General features: G+C 38.4%; 1 protein-coding gene across 4 annotated transcripts in view; it reads right to left on the bottom strand.

Annotated features, from left to right (window-relative positions):
• The window catches only part of PPM1E (protein phosphatase, Mg2+/Mn2+ dependent 1E), a 67,757-nt gene that overhangs the window by 33,985 nt on the left and 13,149 nt on the right, over positions 1 to 20,623 (bottom strand). Inside the window, exon 1 of one of the 4 annotated variants that reach the window (XM_080563015.1) lies at positions 18,635 to 20,433. The exons of the other annotated variants lie outside the window; for them this stretch is intronic. Coding sequence (XP_080419141.1) covers positions 18,635 to 18,672 — 38 coding nt within the window. The 5' untranslated portion in view covers positions 18,673 to 20,433. Of the gene's footprint in view, positions 1 to 18,634; positions 20,434 to 20,623 lie in introns of those variants that run through there. 4 annotated transcript variants of the gene reach the window in all.

The raw sequence follows: 20,623 nt of genomic DNA on the forward strand, positions 1-20,623 counted from the left end.
GCATAGCCCTTATTAATTAACCTCATAACGTAACCTGCACTAACATTGTGCAATGTTGTGTACCCCCTCCAGCGTCTGTCCTACATAACAGTGTCTTCTGGCTACAGAATTTAGAGCTTGATCACAAAGATATCGGTGTCCTAACTCTCTCAAAAATCAATGGATATTTAGGTAACTAATTAAGAATTATAATCAGGCCTTTAGTCCAAAGCAGCAGAAAGACATGCGTTTAGAATCAGATTAGGTACTTCCTATTGCTTAAGCTTTCAAAACAGGCACCAAATAATATATTGGCTTCCTCTGAAAGATGCGTCTTTTTCTCAGGTCCAGCGCCTCCCTGTCTCACATTTCCATTTCACACCCAAAGAAAGGGAAGCCAAGTCCTTATCAAAGCAAATTCTACCAGGCATTTACATCAGTGCTACAGTCAGTCCTCAGCTGGGGTTCCTCATTTAAGGCTGCTAAAAGATACAAGACTATGAAGAACCAACCCTTTTATATCTGCCTGTAAAAAAAAAAAAAAATCTGCAGTGATAATATTTTTTCCCATGCAGATGGATTTCCCTGACAGATCTTTAGGTACGTTACAGAGTCTTTTGCTTGAGCAATATTCTTCTGCCTATCTACTGCTCTCATCCCAGCTGCTAATAATCAGAATTGAGAGACTTAATTACTGTACCTTTCAACAAGGCTTTAATTTTATTTTTGTTCTTCCTACTGCAAATGCCCATGAATCAGAGGGTCACTTTAAGCACAGAATTCAATTTAATTATACTCACAGGCATTTTTATCCTTAAACAGGTCAACTTATTAAAAAAATAATCTTGATTCTGAATAATGGAAAGCCTGGCAGACAATCCACAAGAGTTTCACTCGGAAAGCTCTCACATCCATTTGTTTAGATTTGTTTAGCAAGACTTGGGCAAGGTCCCACTGAACGAACATGACAGCATTAACTGAAAGTGCATCTAATGTTTAATTAAAAGTGGATTTTAATACTGACTTATTGACTGTTTCATGGGAATATTTACCAATATTTTTAGACTGGAGTATTATTTACTAATAAAAGCAGGGAATGAGAAAAGCAACACAAAAGGTCACGACTAAGATTTTCTATTCCTGAACTGAATCTGGCAAAATCCTTCCCAAGTTACAGAATAAAATTATTTTATACAACCAGACCCCTTTCTGAGATAGGATAAGATTCTTTTTCAGACAGGATAAGGTTTTATTACGTGCCAGGAGGATGTCTTTGATGGACTATCCTGATGTGAACTAGATCTTAAACACGGATGGAAACCCCATGGTTTTCTGTGCTTAATCAGCTTTTGTATACACACGTTAAGAAACAGAAAATCGTTAAGTAGGTTTGGGACTTCAAAGTCTAAGAAGAAAAATTCGGGCTGATCATGAATCTGTGCAAGGCAGAAGCCAGGAAAAATTCTGGAGAAATAACAATTTGGCTAACTGAGAACAGGGCTCCTGGAAAGCTGTTTTCTTTCCTATCTGAAGTATTTACGCTTCAGTACTTAGCTTGGAACTTTTCAAGGTGATCCTTTTGTGTATTTTTGCTGTATTATGTATTCTGCTACGCTTAACATGATTTCTGCACATTATTTGCAAGGCTAGATATTAAAACAGTTATACTGCCTTCCTTTATGCTCCCCATTGTTTTTAGCTTTTTGTTTTCTAATAGCTCAACAAACCTAGAACATTATTTATTTAACAGTATGATCAACACTAATTTGAAAACTAGCTGCTATTTTAAGCCACTTGTATATATAAAACAGCATCAACTATTCGAGGCGAAAGTATCAGAGAGGTAAATACAACAAGAAGAATGTAACACAAGGAGAAAGTTACCGTTTTTACTGATTTCGGTTAGAAAAATTGTTTACTGTCATCTTTATGTCCTCATGACAGAAAGGAAATCGAACTGCAGCGTCCAGAAGCTATTACAGAGAATTACCTTAACGGACTCTGATTGCAAAGCCAGTTCTTTGTGCTTGAAGACCACATGGAACGCTTTTCTAATTCATCCAGACTTATATTACAAAACTTGTAACAGATAATTGCAAACACAGAAAAACTAGTTGCAATTTCTGCTCCTGGAAAAAGCTGCCTTTTCCTGATTTATTAAGCTATCCACATCCAGTCAGAGTAGTAGCTCTAGAAATCCAGAAAGACGATATGCTATTTCGATGACCCCGACTTCATGTTTCATTTTTTATTTCCTTTTCTACATAAAAGTAAACATCACACAGTTACAGCATTACAAAACTGTGAGACCTACAGACACTTATGCAAAAACACAACATCAGTTGTTGCTTATCATCTAAGTGGTGGCTGATTTCAGAGATTTATAGATGTTTGGCTTTTAGCAGAGGTTTTTCTACAAATACCAAAGTTTATCTAAACAAGATATACCCAATCACGTAAATGTCCTTCTCAAATCAGTTCCCTCGAGCCAACACTGGAAGTTACCTCCGTTGCAACTATTATCTCATGTCTTCAAATGTCCCCTCTCACAGCTACCTGACCTTCCCCTTCAGCTGATACGGTTTTTAAATTATCCAGACTAAAAAGAGCAGATTTGCCTGTAACAGGTTCATCGTACTGTTCTGGTGATCTATTTTGTCCCAGGAGATTCAACATGGTATGTTCCTACAGTGCACAAGGCTGACCTAAGTGCTTTTAAGTCCTGACCTAAGGGATAACATTACTTTTATTCATCATAAAAAATTCCAGAAAAAAACACCCAACCACAACAATACAAATGCACATGCTTGCTTCTGCAATGCCTCTTAAATTGAAGCACAACTGAGTTCAACAGTCCTGCATAACTTCTTACTACTAAATCCATGAGCATTTCTTTAAAAAAGCAAATTATTTGGCATGTTTTTTTTTAACAGAAATATAGAAAAAACACACAACATCTAATCTGAAAAGTTCTACTGAATTTCTGTTGCTATAACAACACGTGAAAACCTTTTTACTGTTTAGGACGTCTGTAGTTATTTTTACATGCAACAGCTGGATTTGTCTGTCTGAATTTCACTTATAAGAAAATGTGTTTTGTTTTCTTCCTTTGAATAAGCTTTTAATATAATGACAAATGTCAGAATCCAGCAGGTTCAGGAGCTGAAACATCTCTGGTAAAAAACAAAAAAACCCTCCACACATTACACTGCAAAACTGCAAAATGAGCAATAATTTGGCTAAGAGTAATGAGATTCTCACATTCTCCCTATACAAACACACCTCCTCCTCCCAGATTTGGCACTGGAACATCAAGGGCACAACAAGCCTTTATAAACGAGATCTTTGATCTCAGCGATACCACCTTCATATTCTAAATTTGCCTAAAATTTAGCAATACAGGAGAGCACCAAAAAGCTGACTTGTGATTTTCTGTAAAACAAAGCATGACAGCTTGAAACAAGCAGCATTCAGCTGAGATGACCAAATACATGTAAAACACAACAGCTAACTACCCTTATCTTTCTCTACAAAAGTTTCCCATACAATAAAGCATGGCAAATAAAAACAGTGATGGGAGGAGCAAGGGTTTTATGCATTGCTTTTACATAAAAGCAAAGAAGATCGATGTCCAAGAACCCAATACAGTAGCAAAGTTGAATTTGTTTTTAGGATTCGTGTCTCACTAAGCTTCAGGGAAGGCTGCTTTTCAAAGTTTAATAATTTGTACATGCTACATCTATGCTTCCTCCCAGGGGAGGTGTGAAACTCAGTGACAGAAGCTGAGCTCTCTCAGCCCCCTGCAGAATTACACCACGTGTAATTTTGCCCCCCATATCAGTTATATCTGTAAGACTGGAAATTAGGAGCTCTGATCACAATCGTGCATACAAAAAATGGAGGTCAGACAATTAGGCAACACAAAAATTGACAACTAAAGAACAAAACTTATTTTAAAATCTCACTTTCATACTATGCAGCAATGTACTTATTATTATGGCAACATAATTTAGAATATCACATCATTGCAATGAATTACTATAGCAATCTGTTCTCTCCCTGTGAGGACTGAGAAAGAGTGAATTATATCCTAATGTGTATTATAAACCACTTCTGCCATACACAGCATGGCTTTGAAGAGTCTGGTGAAACTCACATCCCCACCTAGCTCAGGCAGAGGCAAGCTCCAGCAGTGCAAACCTAAGAGAATAAGGAGTCACAGACGGTGATGTGGATTCCTGAAAAAATCTATCCCGCTGTTTTCGAAAAGACCTGTTACTTACGAACTGAAATCACAAACAAAAAATATCAGAGACTCCACTGTGATGTTGGAAATATGCTATGCATACACGATGCAGAGGCAATAACGGCCTGTTGCTTGCTGCACATAGATTTCAAGAAGAATATTTGCTTTATTTTAAGCCACAAAAGAGGAGGGCATGACATTTTGTGAGCAGGGTCCTCCTGTATCTTTTTTCTTTCTGTTCTGGTTTTAGCTGTAAATACGTAATTACTGTAAATGCATCCAACGCCTACGTTACTTCTAAAACAGTACAAAATTGTTCGTATTGCATCTGCTGATCAATAATTACTAATGTCATGCAGAGACAGGTAAATTGCCAGTGCTTTAGCCTAGGACATTTCACGTTCACACAAACGCCTACAGTTTAAGGCAAGAGCAATACAAAAGGCAGAACCAGTCTTAATTTTTTCTTAATAATTTGCTTCCAGCTGATTGCCCAGCACATTAAGATGCTTATTACGTACTGAAAAAGCTTACTGAGTATGACTTGGATGTCTGGAAAACTTACAGCCCAGTGGTGGACAGTAGTCTTTGTCCTTTGACACCTTCTATGCTTAATTTATTGGAAAGCTTCCTGAAGAGAGGAGAAGTGTTCAATTACCTGGCAAATATCAAAGAACATTCTTGGTGTTGCTCTTCACTTGGACATGAATTCCATACTTTGAAGGGTGACCTTTCACGCTGACCTTCTGAAGTCTATATTTAAGCTGTAAGGCTGGAGAATTGGACACGGTTCTGATCTTAAGAGTGATTTCCAGGCTGGTTAATATATAATGCATGAAGCAACACAGAAAGTATAGACCAAATGGCCCAAGGCAGTAGTTTCTCCACAATTCTTGAAAAGAACAAAACAAAACAAAAACAAACAAACAAAAAGAGCGGAAATCTGAAACAGTTGAAACCCAGTGTCTTGAAATTGTCTGCCAGGATGCCCTGGTAGCTAAATAACTCTCCGAAATCTGCAAGACTGATGAATATACCTAGATGCTTTGTAGTCTTTAGGTAAGGAAATAAAAAAGCACAGAGAATAAAACTGTCTTGGAACACAGACAAGACAAATCAGAACACTTCTGCTCCAGGATTCATAACCCATTTGAAGGCTAACCCGAAGGGCCACTAATAAAACTGGAGATTGCAGTGCTTCGTGATACGACCTTCATGATACGAGGCCAATGTAAACAGCAAAGTATGCAGAACTTAGAGGTGTGACACATCGGGAACCTACTTGTACTGGATGGAAAGCAACATATTTGTTAAGATAAGGCAAAAAACAAGTAGTTCAAGCAACTGAAAGAATTTGAGAATGACCTTGTGTTAATCAGGTTAGCATACCCAAGGGAGTGGGAGGGAAATCTCCTTACTTAATAAGATCAGTCTTGATTTTAGAGATAATAGGGACATAATTACAAGTTGGCGAGGATGATGTGACCTCCAACCCATCTTTTTAATCCTCATCTAGAGATACTTAATGAAGCTAGTGAAAGTGGAAAATAAAATGGGGTAAGGAATAATGATCAGTGCCAAAGTCCAGTGGAGAAGGTGTCAGTAACAACTACGCTGAATTTGTGGAACTGAAAGAATGGAAACATTTTAACACCGCATGAAATAAGAAAACCTTTCAATGTATTTTGTTAAGCAAAAGACTTCAATATACTCACAGTCTGCATGGTCTACAGCTCTGACAAAAAACAAGGAGGAAGTGTCCAGCAAATGGACTGGCTTTTCTTTGCAGTAGCCTTCATATGCAGCATACATCTTTCCAAGTAATCTGCCAAGGTGCCTAGCCTTTCCTGCCCATCAGTTATATTTACTGTGGCCATTACAGCGTTTTTGGAAGTAAAGTCTCAACATCCAATCTCCAGAAACACAATAGGACTTCATTTTTACACAAAGCGATACATACATCTGTAACTTTGCAGGTGCTACCATCTGTTCACGTATTTGAATTTGTACCCACAAAAATCTGTCGGTACAAAGCTCTTCCAGCTGCTATGAATACCTTCATTTTAACACTTCAGTAATTTCATGAGGAATATTTCAAAAATAAAAAGCCAGAGCCATGCACAAACATCAGGAAAAATATTACCGTATCAACACAGTCTTCCCAATCAACTTTCTGACCAGTACGTTTCTGCTTAGTAACTGCCTTATTTCATATTAAAGATATGGTACAAACAGACACTATGCGATAGAACATTAATACTGATCTGAACATTATGAAAAAATTAACTCAGAATTAAATACTATTCGCTATTCTATTTTTCTAATGTTTGATATCAAAGGTTTGGGCATTGCAACGACAGTATATCTGTCAACAGTGACTGACCTTGAATAAAGGCTCAATGTGATAGAAAACACTAGAATTTTTCAGCAGGCACCCTGCTCATTTAAAAACTACTAGCATTCAAAATATGATTGACACTGATCCCCTCCCTATGTGCTGGAATTCTAAAAATTACCTTTAATAAACAGGATCAGTTCTTAATGATCAACGCAACACCAAATTTAGCACTCAGCCGCTTTCCTACTGCTTTCCAGGTGATTTAGTAAATCTCTAAAACCAAGCAAAAATTTAGAACCTGGTGACTTCACGATCACATTGCTCTCTATTCACAATTGCATCTTAAGATGAAATTAAAGTTGCTATAAAAAATTAATATTTACCAAATCTGAGGTTCAAATAAACTTAAAATGGAAATAGCACTAGAGGATAGCTTTGAAAAAAAAATAAAAATCAATGAAAAGCCATGAAATTTCTCTGCGTTCTGTCCTTCATGTCACTAATAGTCTCCGTAGAGACACACACACAAAATTAAATTAATGCTTTCAAACTGACAACTGTGGTTAAAAATAATAAAATGAAGCCCTTTTAATCAGAAAGCACTGCCAAAAGGTGCATTCGCTGAAGCTTGCCACTGCTAACCAAGGTCGGGCCAATCTGGCTGGTAAGAACATGATTTAATGTGCAGAGTGTTGTGAAGCCTACCACGGCTTTTCGAAGCCACGACCTCCTGCCAAAGCTCAGAGAGGTGCTGGTGAGCTCTTCTCAGTGCTCTCTGGATGAAGACTGAGTTGCTATGATGTATGTCTGCAGCATAATAAGAAAAAACTGTGGAAAATATGAAGATCACAGGCATGTTCCCCGGAAAAAAAAAAAAAAAGAGATTTGATTACAGCAAGTCAGAAGCAATCCTGACCCATGAATACCTTACTAATGCTCTATGAGGAGAGAAAAGAGAACCATACTTCCCACCGTGGGTTCCAATTCATACCCATTTCAATATCAATCCAAAAAAAGAGCAAAGAGAGGCAAAACAAACCAAGTATTTTGCTGAAAAATCCTAAGTTACTAAAGAAAGAGTTTTTCTGTTGTTATGGAAACACAGAAAACAAAGGCTAGGAAAAAGAAAAGTGAATAAAGAAGCAATTTAAGCTGCAAATATAAACATGTTCTTGCTTCCTGGAAAAAGTCCTTCCAAATGATTTTGTTGCTGCTGTGGAACTAAGCAACTGAAAGCTACAAATTTTTCCCCACGGAAACACAGATAAAAATTGGAAATCCACCGTAACAAAATAATAAATAGGGCAAGGAACAAAAAACAGGCAGAGTTATCAAACTGGTATTTTCCACGCACAAAAAAAACCTTGATTCCTGAAAATGCAATAACTTGAGATGCTTGTTTTAAACAATCAACAGATTGGTGAAAAAGGACATAATTCTGCACTTATCTGGATAAAAAATGCTTATTTTTTTCTCTCCCACATTTGTACTCGTATTTCATACATGTTGAGCAGGTAGCCAAATAAATAATTCCATTCTCTGAGCATAAAATACTTACTAAAATTGGTTAGATCGCTTTAAAAGAAGCTATTTTAACCATGCAGAGTAGAATTTTAAAATTGATATTATCTGATATTCTGTAGTCTTTTTCAGATTAAAAAAAATAATAAATGTAAACAATTTCTGACACAGTCCAAAGTTACACCAACAAATAATGCTAAATAATTGTACATATACAGTTGATAGACAGATTTGGATTTAGTTTCTTCATGAAATGGTAAAAATCAGTTGTGCTACCGATAGAATGTTCTTATGTACCTGGATAATCTACATTGGTCACATATCATGGAACTTCTCAATGAAAATGAGAAAAGTATTGATGATGGATCCTTTACTGACAAGCAGAGAAAATTGTCACTTTCTTCTACAGAAGGGCAGTAAATGCAAAAACCTTTGAATCTAATTTAAAGCACTTTTCCACCATGCCAGAAAGGAGGAAACAGATTTTTTACTTGAAGATCTATTATAATGTTTATATAAATTAAGAATAAAAGGCTATGATAGCTGCTTTTTCATCACTCCTAAATATTTGAGAGAAAGATTGCAAGTGAATCCTCAATAGCTTTAAAAGGTATTTTCGGTCAAATAACCTGACAGCACTTATTGAACAACTCTGCTGCTGATGGAATAGCGAGCAGGGAAGCAACTTCATGTTCACTAAGCATTTTCGTAAATAAGCTCATCTTTGAAAATAGTTTCTCCTTCTCGCAATAAGCAAACACATAAATAAATAAATAACACCAAGGACAATAGGACACAGGCTTCATATTATGGACCCAGTGATTTCTAAATTCATTCTGGAAAGAGAACCACTTTCAGTGTAAGTCATCTATCAGTCAAGCAGCCCTGTAGCTTTTTGCTCCCTGCAGGGCAAGGTCTGCTCATCCTTGCTTCTGTCATTTTAAACTACAGAAGGGAAGAAACTAAGCACCTAAGACCACTGCTGCCTTTTAGTTCTCTTAGAGGAAATTTTCCTCTTCCAAACAGGACTTTTAAATCATTTTGTGACAAAGAACTCTGAACTCAGGCATCTGAACTGCGCTGACACTAAAGTTATTTTTTAAGAAAAACACTGAGCCCTTCATGAGTTTATACATGAACATGCATAAACAAAATCAAGTGATGTTCATACAGATGTTACCACTGCAGTCAGAGAAAGTGACTGGACTGTACTAAGTTACTAGGTTTTACTTTGGTGTGCTGATTCCATGCCCTTGCACATATCTCTTAACTCCAAATCCCTGTCTAACTTCAATGCTCTTTGCAGAGAAGTAAAATTTAGAAGTAGAAACACGGATCTTATCAAGATCTAATACAACTTTTTTGGGAAAAAAAAATCCAGATAGAAGAAAACTTGGGTGATTTTTCAAAATGAAGCATTTCACCTCGTTTTGTGAGCACACCCCCAGCCAGCCACCTTGTACTTTTCCAATACTCGCAAGCAACACACACATAAAACCAGGTCCCCGTATACCAACAAACGTGGAAGTGCCACTATAAAGTACTGTGACATCTCTGTTTGACCCACTGTATTTTAAGAACAAGTTTAAAATTCTAATGCGCAGCAGAAGTCCCTGCACCAGGCCTGGTGGCTGCCTGCTGGAGAGCTTTACTGCTGGTTCTGAGCCAGGAGCAGGGGAATTGCAGCAGAGAACCCTGGGGGAGGCAGCCTCAGAACATCTTTTTCTTTTGGCCGAGCGCAAGTAGGACTTTAGAAGCACCAACACGATACCCCTGCTGATTTCCTGTCTCTGCTGCGCTTTTATCTTTGGTGCACAAAACTCGGTTACAATCTCTGCCATAAGAGATGCAATATACTGATTTATGCCTAATTAAGGATGAAGCACAGAAACAACATTTGATTGTTGTTTACCTTTCGACATCTGTTGGCCTCTTTCAAATACAGTGATTTGAAAAAAGGGAAGAAACCTCACTAATTGCTCTTAGAGCTGCGTGAAGAGTTCAGGCTTTCTGTTTCTGGGCTTTTGTAGGGATGAGCTATGTTTCAGACGTAGTGTGTGTTGCTATGGTAATTATTATTTTACTGAATGGTATACATTCAGAACTGATTTCATATTGTCAGACAGCAATTAAACAGATTAGGCTGTGTATACTCACAATTCTGAAATATTTCCAATTTTGTTTTAAATTTTAGGGCATGTGAAAAGCACTGGCCTGACAGTCCTGGAAAATGAAATACTAATCCCAAGGGCAGCTCCAGCTGTACAGGTTGCCTCTTACCTCCTCAGCGGCCTATTCACAGGCCAGTGCAGAGATGCAGCAAGACGTTTGGGTGCCTCAAGTCAGAAACTCTCAGGCTCCTTGCAGCTGCAGCTGTCTCCTGCTTATCCTTCTGCTGCAGACTTGAAATCTCTCCTTCCACACGGCTGTAGCAGCCACAGTAACTGCCAGAGATCAAATATTTTAGCATCTGCCTTCCATTATTACCGTAGTGGTCAGGAGAAAGTTTTTGGCCTCTCAGCTGCTAACCACTGAGGAAACCTGGCACGTGAAGATAAATCATGTTCCTCATCCCGCAGTCCCATCCCCTGCCATGCAGCTCCCATGGACAGCACACTGCTCAGAGCACGTAAATGTCCACACGGCATCAGCTGCAGCCCTGCATCCTTCGTGGGTACCAGGACTGTATCTGTACGGTAGAACCACAGCACACAACATCTACTCTTATTCACAAATCTATCGTCCACCATTTGTATTCCACAAGCAACGTGTACTTGAGGCTGACAACAAGAGCTTCCAGATTTACCTAGCTCTCTCAAGTAGCTAAGTAAAGTTAGGTAACAAGGAAGCAGCTGAGGAAGAGAAACAGGAAGCAACACGATTTAATTCCTGAGAGGTTCTAAGTATCTCAGAGTAAGAGAAAAAATATTCCTGCAATACCAAAATGCTGAAAATTGTGTAACCAAAACCAGGAAACCCTCTGGAGTTTTATTTGCCATGCTATAGCTTGGCAAAGGAGGACATTTTTATGGCAGGAATGGGAAATCAAGAGAGCCCAGGCTTGTGCCTAGCTTTTATATATGCCTTCTTTGGTAAATCAATCAGTTGTGGAATCCCATTTTTTCCCATGCTAAGAAATAACTCAAGAAGAAACTTAATGTATGTGAGTAGGGGTAGTCAGGGAGACGAATGATGGGTTTGAAAACTCATGGATGAAAAACCACTAGAAAAATGCACAGAATTATGAGGAAGGAAAGTAACTGTGCAGCCTCTGAACAAAGTGCAATCATCTCTAAAAGAAAAAAAAGAGAAATTCAGCATCTGCCTCAGTTCTGTAGGCCCATGACCAGATACTTGCAATTATACAGACAAAAACAGGGTAAATCTTTAAGCTTTGTGGGGAGGACAACTGACAGACACCGAGCAGTAAGGAAAATTATAAGATGTTCTTTTAATTATCTGTATATTTCTTGGTCATCCTCTCTAGCAAGTAAATTATTTTCATAGGTTGACATATTACAGCTTGTGGGAGAAGTCAGTTAAGAGATCAGGAATGAGTCAGCATTAGAAGGAGGAGAGAAACATTAATCTTGAGGAAAGACATGAAGGGCGAGAGAAAAACAGTATCATTCAAGAGGAGAGGAAATATTATGGGCACAGAGGGTCTGAAAGGTGAACAGAGTGATTGCTGCAGAAGGCAACAGCCTGCGGGGAGCTGGGGGAACACAGCCACAAACAGGGAGGGAAAAACAGGACTAAAATAAGGTAGAGCCTTGAAAATTAAGATAAAAGCGATTTTGATTGTGAAAGGAGAGCATAATTTGCCCAAAGGAGGTCATGTCATGGCAACATGACTGGAACAATGGTAGAGCGTTTGCTATTTCTCTGGGTGATAAGGAATCGACATCATCTAGTCATTTCACTAGCGGCATTTCAGCCTGTTCACAAAGGATCTGGCATTCATTCAGGAAAGTCTTGACTTATCTCTTTGTCCCAGCTCCCAATCCTGTGAATAGTGTGTGTTTTTTTTGTATGACATCAGCATATTAGTAAAATATCTAATTTGTTCACAATTGTAATCACTCCTTAAAAATCACTAAACCAGGATTGACTTTGATACCTTTCAGATCAAGCTGTCGTATTTACAAAATGTAATTTGCTGAGTAGCCCTGACATATGGTCAGAATAATTGGGTTTTCTTACATATGATCATCTTCCAAGAAAAAATTTACTCTGAGGGAACTATGAAGGAAGAAAGGATGTAAAATGAAGCAGTATTTAGTTCCAAAGGAACTTATAATGCATACTTAATTTTAATAGCTATTGAAACTGTCTGCTTGGCTTCATATTCAGGATAATCATGACTAAAACAAACCGGTGATTTTCTTTCTTAAGCCTTTCAGAAAAAATATTTTTGTCTGTAGAGAATGAGGAAATACAAACAAGCGTCACATTAACCAGACCTACAGCTGCCAAGAGCTTGAAAATTTAACTTTAACTGTAATTTCTACAATTTGGTCAGGAAAAAAAAAAAAAAGCAAACAGTTAACTAGTGGCAGGATTCCACAATGCAAGTTTAGTAAAGCTCATAATCCTCAGCTTTCCAAAAGGGCTGCAACATGAAAGTGCCGTGGCGAACAAACAGATCATTCTTTAAGACAGCACTAGCAGCTGAAGGACAAGCGAAATGGCAGCCACAGCAACGTCCCTGGCTTCCTCTATAAAACGGTTCTAACACCATCCTGCAGCCTTTGCCTAGTTAACCTGCAATCAGCACGTGTAAGGCTGAAGTAAGTTATTTTAGGAGCCAACTGGGAAGGAGATTCTGCTTTTTTCAAATTGGAATTGTTTTCTATGGTTTAAGATTGTTTCCATGGAGAGACCACAGCACAGAAACATCTTTAGGCCAAGTGCCTTGCTGCAGGCTTATCTGAATGAAAGCACCACAGCAGGAAGGATAATCGAGGCCAGTTGTTAAAATTCATGGGCGTTCTCCTATACTTAACAGAGGAGCAATTTATTTTCACTATTTTGATCTGTTAAGCATTTGAAAGTTAAACAGTGCTATACATACCTTCTCTTAAATGACATATCTTAATATAATATTTATTCAGGATACAATAATGTTAGATGCAACAATGTCATGATACTGGATGACGACGACAAAGTGACAGACAAATTTATACTTAGACAAATGTAAAAGGATGCACACGGGGGAAAATATCCATCCTAACTTCACATACAGAACAGTGGGCTCTGAACTGTCTATTACCACTCAGGAGAAACATCTCGTAGGTTATAATGAATAGTTCTACTAAAATGCCAGCTTACTCTTGACTAAAGTGAAAGAAAGCAAATAGAATGGCAGTAATCAGTAGAAACAGAAACAGGATTACACAACTTTATAAACAGAGTGCATTCAGTGTGAACGCTGTGTCTGATTTGGGCCTCAGCCCTAGTTTCCCTCCTTCTACTTTCCCCCTCCCAACGCACACCCACACACACAGAAAAACAAGAAAAGGTACGGAAAAGGGTAATAAAACTAATCAAAGAAAGAACAGTTGCTGCTCTTTAAGGAACAATTAAAAGGTTATATTTTTAACAAAAACATCTGGATGCGCTTGTGGAAGAAATCTAGAGGATATGCTGTACGCTCTTGCACAGCTCCATATTAAAAATCCAAAACTCAACCTTTCTCCCAAAACATTTTGCTAGTCGACCACCTTCTCCCTACATATTTTTAAGGCAACAGTGAACAGTGCTATATATGTGTAGATATTTAGGGGGATTTCTGAATTAGTTTACAGTTCTCCCAACAGGTAGTGTTGATTTAAGGTCACATTCTTAAGACTCTGCAACACTCAACAACTGATGTATATTAAATAACCCACATATAACATGTGAGGTAGCCAAAATTACACCTGTTGAACTACAGATAGACATTTATATAAGTCCTGAGAACATTTTAAGAGCTTGTTAAATCTTTAAAAAAGTATCATTAACAGTCTTCATTTTAAACTGTCAAAATAAGCACAAAAAGAAGCCTGTGGTAATTTACAGACCGTCCCTTGCATTTTTGTCTAGACTTCATCCAGGCTACAAGTGATCTGTGTTTAGGCAAGACAGCAGGGAAATATGATATATAGGCTTCACACTAGATTGCCTTTGCTTTCCTACTGCACTCTTACAACAAGCACTGAGATGTAGCTTCCCTCTGTACTCCTCCCTTCACGTGAACCGCTGGTTGTATCTGCATGTCGTCTGACACATCAGTCACATCGCGTGGGCCGTGGCTGGACCTGGCAGAGCAGAACTGCACCAAAGCAGGGCCTCCGGTCCTGCGCTGGCAGCTCAAGCTGCAGTCCAGTGTTTACCGACTGCAGCTCTCGTGACACTGAGCCATGACAGTGCAAGGGGATGCTGGAGGTTTTCTCCAGTCAGGGCAACGGCATGGAGTGCAGCCTACTTACGGTGGCAAGGCCAGAGCAGTGCAGTCACAGCACCAGTAACTCGGTACAGTTACAGAGGAAATATCACAGTTTCATACGCATATCCCACCCCATCAAAGGAAAACTATTCAAAATACTGAAATATATTTTGAGTCTTTGCTTACGAAAGATGATCGACTGCACTGCCTTACAACCCAGTTTAAGAACCCTCACCCTGTTTCAATGTATTGCACTAACTTGTTCTTACTATGCCTGTGCTAGAAGGATATCTCCACACCTTTCCCAAGACATTGATAATTTAAAACCTGAATGAAGAAAGAAGGACAACAGTTAAATTTTCTCTGGCAAGTCAGGATGTTGCCATTTGTGCTGGTTTTGCTCCTGGTTCTCCTGCCCACAATAAATGTCAGTTATCACGTTCTCATAACTCAGCACCAAGTCACAAAAGCTGATGCTCTGAAGACGATAGCTGGGTCTGAGAGCATTTGCTGTAGCTGAAGAAATTCCAAGGCACTTAATAACAGAACATTTACCTTTGACATCAGAACCTATGTATACACAAGAGGAACAATTTATGCTGACATTTTCCATAGCAATGCTCTTTTCCATTACAAATGCATCATGTTCTTCTTTCAATTCTTACACACAAAAAACAATGACCTTACAAGTAACATTTCAATTTTCAGGAAGTTTTAACTAAGATGATCATCATACCCAAAGGAATATAATGTTAAAATATTATTCTCTTGAACTTTGCAAATCACAGCAAGATACCGGGATGAGTAACAAACCTTTCACTGATTTAATACATATGCGCTGCTGTGAGATGTTTTTGCACACAAAGGTTAATTTGCTTCTCTCTGCACAATAATATTTATAATTGATCGAGAGGCCATATTCGCTCACTCAACCTCAAGTATCCTGGATATGAACAGCAACACACAGAAGCAAAATGACCACCTTTTGACCATTTTTTTTTTTGACCTGCATTTCTTGAACTGATCAGGAAGTATCTTGTTAAGATGCAAATGAGCAGCCCACAAGAAAGGAACTCCAGCCTACCAACTACTTTTGTAATTCCCTGTGTTACGACAAACATCGCTGAACACTGGCAGACATTTTCTAATCACTACCTGCAGACTTGCACATCATGCATTGATCAAGACCACAGTTTCATTATCAATATTGTGTATAATACACACGGGTAAGTAACCTTTTGCTTTTTCTTAAGAGAATTCAGTTCTGTGGCTATCATGGGTAAATGAAGCAAGGACACGGATGAGTCACAGAAGTACTTTCAGCCAAGATCCTGCAAGCAAGGCTGTCAGCTGAAAGAAATGGAATGCTAATCTATTTTGCTTCTTGAAATTCTGGATCCAATTCCACCTTTTTGTTGCATCTTTGGGGACAAGCTCAGAAAAACAAAAAAGCTTGCTTTGTCACATTTCTTCTCTGGAGAATTTAGAAAAAGAATCTATTTGTACCATTGCAGGTTGAAAGAATCTGAATCAACAGTGACTCGCTCAGCTAGTTCCTGACTCAAAGACAAGTGAATCGAGAACACACGGCATCTTTTTTCCCCAACTGTAGCAATTAGCCCCTATGGATTTTACACATTCAAAAATACATTTATGATGCCTCATTAGCTTGGCTTGATGAATAAATTCCATCTATCAACATTTATTTTACTAGATTTCACTTCTACTATACTTGACTTGAAAAGGAAATGAAGAAAAACGTAGGCTTGCAGGAACTATTTGCACAAGGACTTCATTATGGGTGAAAAAAAACAATTTCAGAAGTTTGTTTTTTGTGGGTAAGGGAGAATTATTATCCACCTGCTTTAAAAGTTCTTCTTAACACTCATCTTACAGACAGGTAAGGACATCGATTGCTGTATTCAACCCAGTAAGACTGTCAGAAACAAATGGTAGCTGTATCCAGAGAGCTGGAAGTGATGATAACCTGCCTACTCACTTGGCAAGGAACTGAGATGACACGAGCTGGTGGCATTGGTCTGGTTCTTCAAAGGCACCTGCCCCGACCACGTAAGTAACCAGCAGAACTATCAGCAGCACGCAGCTTCAGACAAGTGCTGACTGGGGGTGAGGGGTGGCAGGGCAACAGCAACCAGAAACCCAAAGAACCACACCCTTTCTCTGCAAGAATTATTTGCGCTGGAAGATGCCATAAGGAAAACTGGTAGTGCAACTGGCGTAAGTTGTTCTGATAAATAACAGAGGACGTCAGCTTCAAGACAGAAAGAACAGTTTCTATCAGCCCTAAGTTGAAATGTATTTCTTTACAGAGTATGGGTACATATCTGTGTGTATGTATTTTTAAAAATAAAATAGCAAGCAGACAGATGTTGATTTATGGAGAGTTAGAATTAAGATAGCCTACTTACAGGTGACACCATTCAGCACTAGGTTGTTTTGTTCTATTTTATGTTACTTTTTCATTGCCATATGCTGTAACATCACCTCATCTCCAGTGTATTTTAATACCATTTTCATACCACAAAGGTACTAAAAGGCCACAACATTTCAGCAGTGTGTATATTAAGGCTTCCATCATGCAAGAATAACTACAAAATTGCTATTTTGTGTCTGTGATATCTACCTGTAGAGAGGTAGCTGTAATCCTAAAAGTCTTTATCTCTCAATCTTATCTCCAATACAGTATTGAAATGACTCATGTTACCAAATGGAAAAAATAAAATCAAATAAATGTGGGCTTATGCTATGCTATATTAAAAGCTTGGCATTATTTGATTAAATAGCTACATTTGCCTGTTTTGATACTACAATCACAGATCTTACCCTTTCTGACAATACATAACCGGAGATAGTTGGCACTCTATCAACCATTCCAGACTTGGGAGGATTATAGGTGCACCGACAGTTAAATGGAGTTAGAGTCCTCTGCCAAAGATAGATAAGTAGCAAGTACTCTTTGATAAGTCCTATCAGAGCTACGGTCTGACATGAATTCCTTTACAAGGCTACTAAATCTTACGCTATGACCCTCACTATGCACATTGCCACGTGCCCCAGTAGAGGCTGAACTCCCTTGCACCAACAAACACATTCCTTTCCCTTCCCCAACTACATGCATGCTGCTTTACATTCCTGACCCAAAAGAAGAGGTCAGGCCTGCATGGCGGGGCAGGGAGGGAGAGAAGATGGAATGCTTTTGTAATAGCAAGGAGTCTAGCCAGAATTGTTAATCCAGTTAGCTGTAAAACAAAAATCTGGTGGCTTTGTGACAAAGGAATGAGGCTGCACAGTACAGTGCAAACACTCTGAGAGTTTACAAACAAGTAATAATTTCCATCATTTGCATAGAGTTACTCCTCTGAAAGCAGTTTCTGTAGAAACATTACAGTTGGGGGGCAGATTAAGTCTTAGATCTTTAGTTGCAATGATTCTTCTGCACGCCAGATTTTTATGATAATCATCCATGTAGGCACACACATGCAGAGCACGAGGATACCTGCCAGTGCCATTCAGTAACAGCAGATCGAGTTGGCTGAACTCTTTTATACGAGTATCATGATGCTAGCTTCTGTAGAATTTGGTCATACTTTCACTCACGTAACTGGGTTGCTACATCATTACAAATCCATTCTAAAATCTCTTCCTATCTTCAACATCATTTGGTAAAAGAACAGAGCTCTAGCAGCAAAAGCATTACTGTATGTGTAATGAAGATCTCAGATCAAACATCTCAACAGCTTCATTTAAAATGAATGCATTATAATTTCCTAGATTATTACCTGCCAAAGCTCAGTGGGTGGTCTCTGAAGGCCTACGCCGTCAGGAATCCCAGGTTCTTAGAATCTTGTCATATCTGTCTGCATCCACCCCCTCAGTGTTTCCAGTTTCCCTTCTTCTGCTTCAAAAAGTAATTCCCTTGCTAGCTGTCACGTTAAGATACTGGGATACAGTTCTGCTGCTGCACTTTTGGATTCTAACTGAACCTGATTGTCAAGTTGGCCAACAGAACGCAATACAACCTACTGCAGTGCCTTGAGCTAATGAAAGTCAATTTCTAATTTCTAATCTTAATTGCGATCCATAGGGCTTGAATGAAACTTACTCATACAAATAGAGGCAGAACTGATAGGAAGCATTCATATTCTGTGTGGCTATTTAGGATTATATACGATCCAGATTTGTTCCTTCAAGTTTGGGTATTTTTCAGGAAGAGGGATGCGGCAGCCCAGTGCATTATCACAGGAGCAAATCTGGCGAAGTTCAAGAGCACAGTCAAACCTGGGAAAAAAAACTGGGAACGGGTTTAAAGTCTCATGTAGTCAAACCAGCTTTGAACTGTATATTATCACTGTATAGCTATATTTATATATGAACAGACATCCATTAAAGTGCCTCCTAGACCTCCTTGTGAGCAGCGTATTCCCTGAGGGTGTTAAGGTCTAACTCCTGACTGAGAAATCACCTCTGGCTCTTCACTCCCTCTTCTATACGCAGTGATACAAATCAACCAAGAGCATGTGAAGTTAACTTATGTTCACACGGCGGTCTCTGAAATGTGACCTAGAGGGAAGTTTTATCCTTTATCAGAATTTGCCTACTTGCCTAATTCTGTACACTAATACATCAGTTAACTGATTCTGTATTTTTCAGTCTGCTTACAAGCACATTTTCTTTAACCAAAGAATCTAATTTTATCTCACCAGTGAGCATGGACAAGCTTGTTTACTATCTTGACTGTCTTACACAGGATCTAGGTTGTGTATTTGTGTTTGGTGTTTTCTTATTTTGTTTTTAATTGAACTCCATGACTGGGCCAATAGTTTGTAGAGAGAACAACATCTACAAGACATTTTCAAGCATGATATCAAGGGTAACACTTCCTAAAGGGCTCTGTCTATGGTGCCATTTTTCAGAAACTTTCCCAGTTTGTTGTTCCCACCAGTGTTATGATAAGGGTAGCAATTTTAGGCACCTCACTGTAAAATGTCTTTATCGTGTCGCTTACCCTTACACTAAGTGAGAATAGCAGCCTATATTTTCTACTCATACTAGCATTAGTACTCTCTAGTGTTTTCATGGATAGCACTGTAATGGTTTTATAACTATGTGCAGAAAGGAACAGTAAACTTAGAGTAAAATCAATCACCCTGTATCTAACTACCAGTGCTGTTTTAGAAATGCATTGCTTTATCTTACACATAGTTTTTCTTGGATTACAATTACTACAAATGAATAATTAACTTTTGCAAGCAAAAAGTGACTTCATCCTCCTACAATTAACTGCATTCGCACCACTGACGTGTAAACTCTATTTGGATCCAGGAGGATGAAAAAACAATGAATCTGTGGAGCACTGACTTGTGGAAAGCTTTCTTTCACAAGTTATCCAAGCATGTGGACTGGAACACAGAACCTTGGGAGTCATTAATATATTTATTACAGCTGCAGGTTCCGTATTTTGGTATTAAGTGACCACAGCACTCCACACAAATTCTGCTAGCAGCAAGCAGCGTACCAGATCTCTTACATATGAGAAAGAACAAATCTAGTAATCACCAATTCCATCCAAATTTATGTATTTGGGTGGCTGGAATTAGTTGATCAGTTACAGTCTTTGACTTTTGAAACCAAGTACGTCGACCTCCTCCCAGTCGCTAACAAGCAGCAACCAGAGTTCATTAACACCAGCTTCTTAGGCAGCTTTGCTAATGTCAATGTACTTCTGGTTTTTATGAGACTTCTAGACAATAATAAATTCTTATTTCCCATTTATAAAACAGTAAAATAACATTAGAGAATGATAGATTTAACCTTTCAAACTGTTCCTGGAAGTATAAGAACATCTATATCTGATTTGAATACAGAAACATTAGTTAAACAAAACCATTTGGACTGTCTATTTACCTTGCCAAACTTCCTTCATCATTAAAGAAATATTCAATACTGATTTAAAAAAAAAAAAAAAGGACTGTGAAACCTCAGAAAAATTACAGTCCTGTAAATCCATGAAAACAATGTTAACGCTGTTGTACTACAGCTACTTTTGACAATGATTGGATAAGTAAGAGCGTATGGTTCCCCAAGAACATAC

This window comes from Anser brachyrhynchus (assembly GCF_964034855.1).
Source record: "Anser brachyrhynchus genome assembly, chromosome: 20".
Lineage (NCBI taxonomy): Eukaryota > Metazoa > Chordata > Aves > Anseriformes > Anatidae > Anser > Anser brachyrhynchus.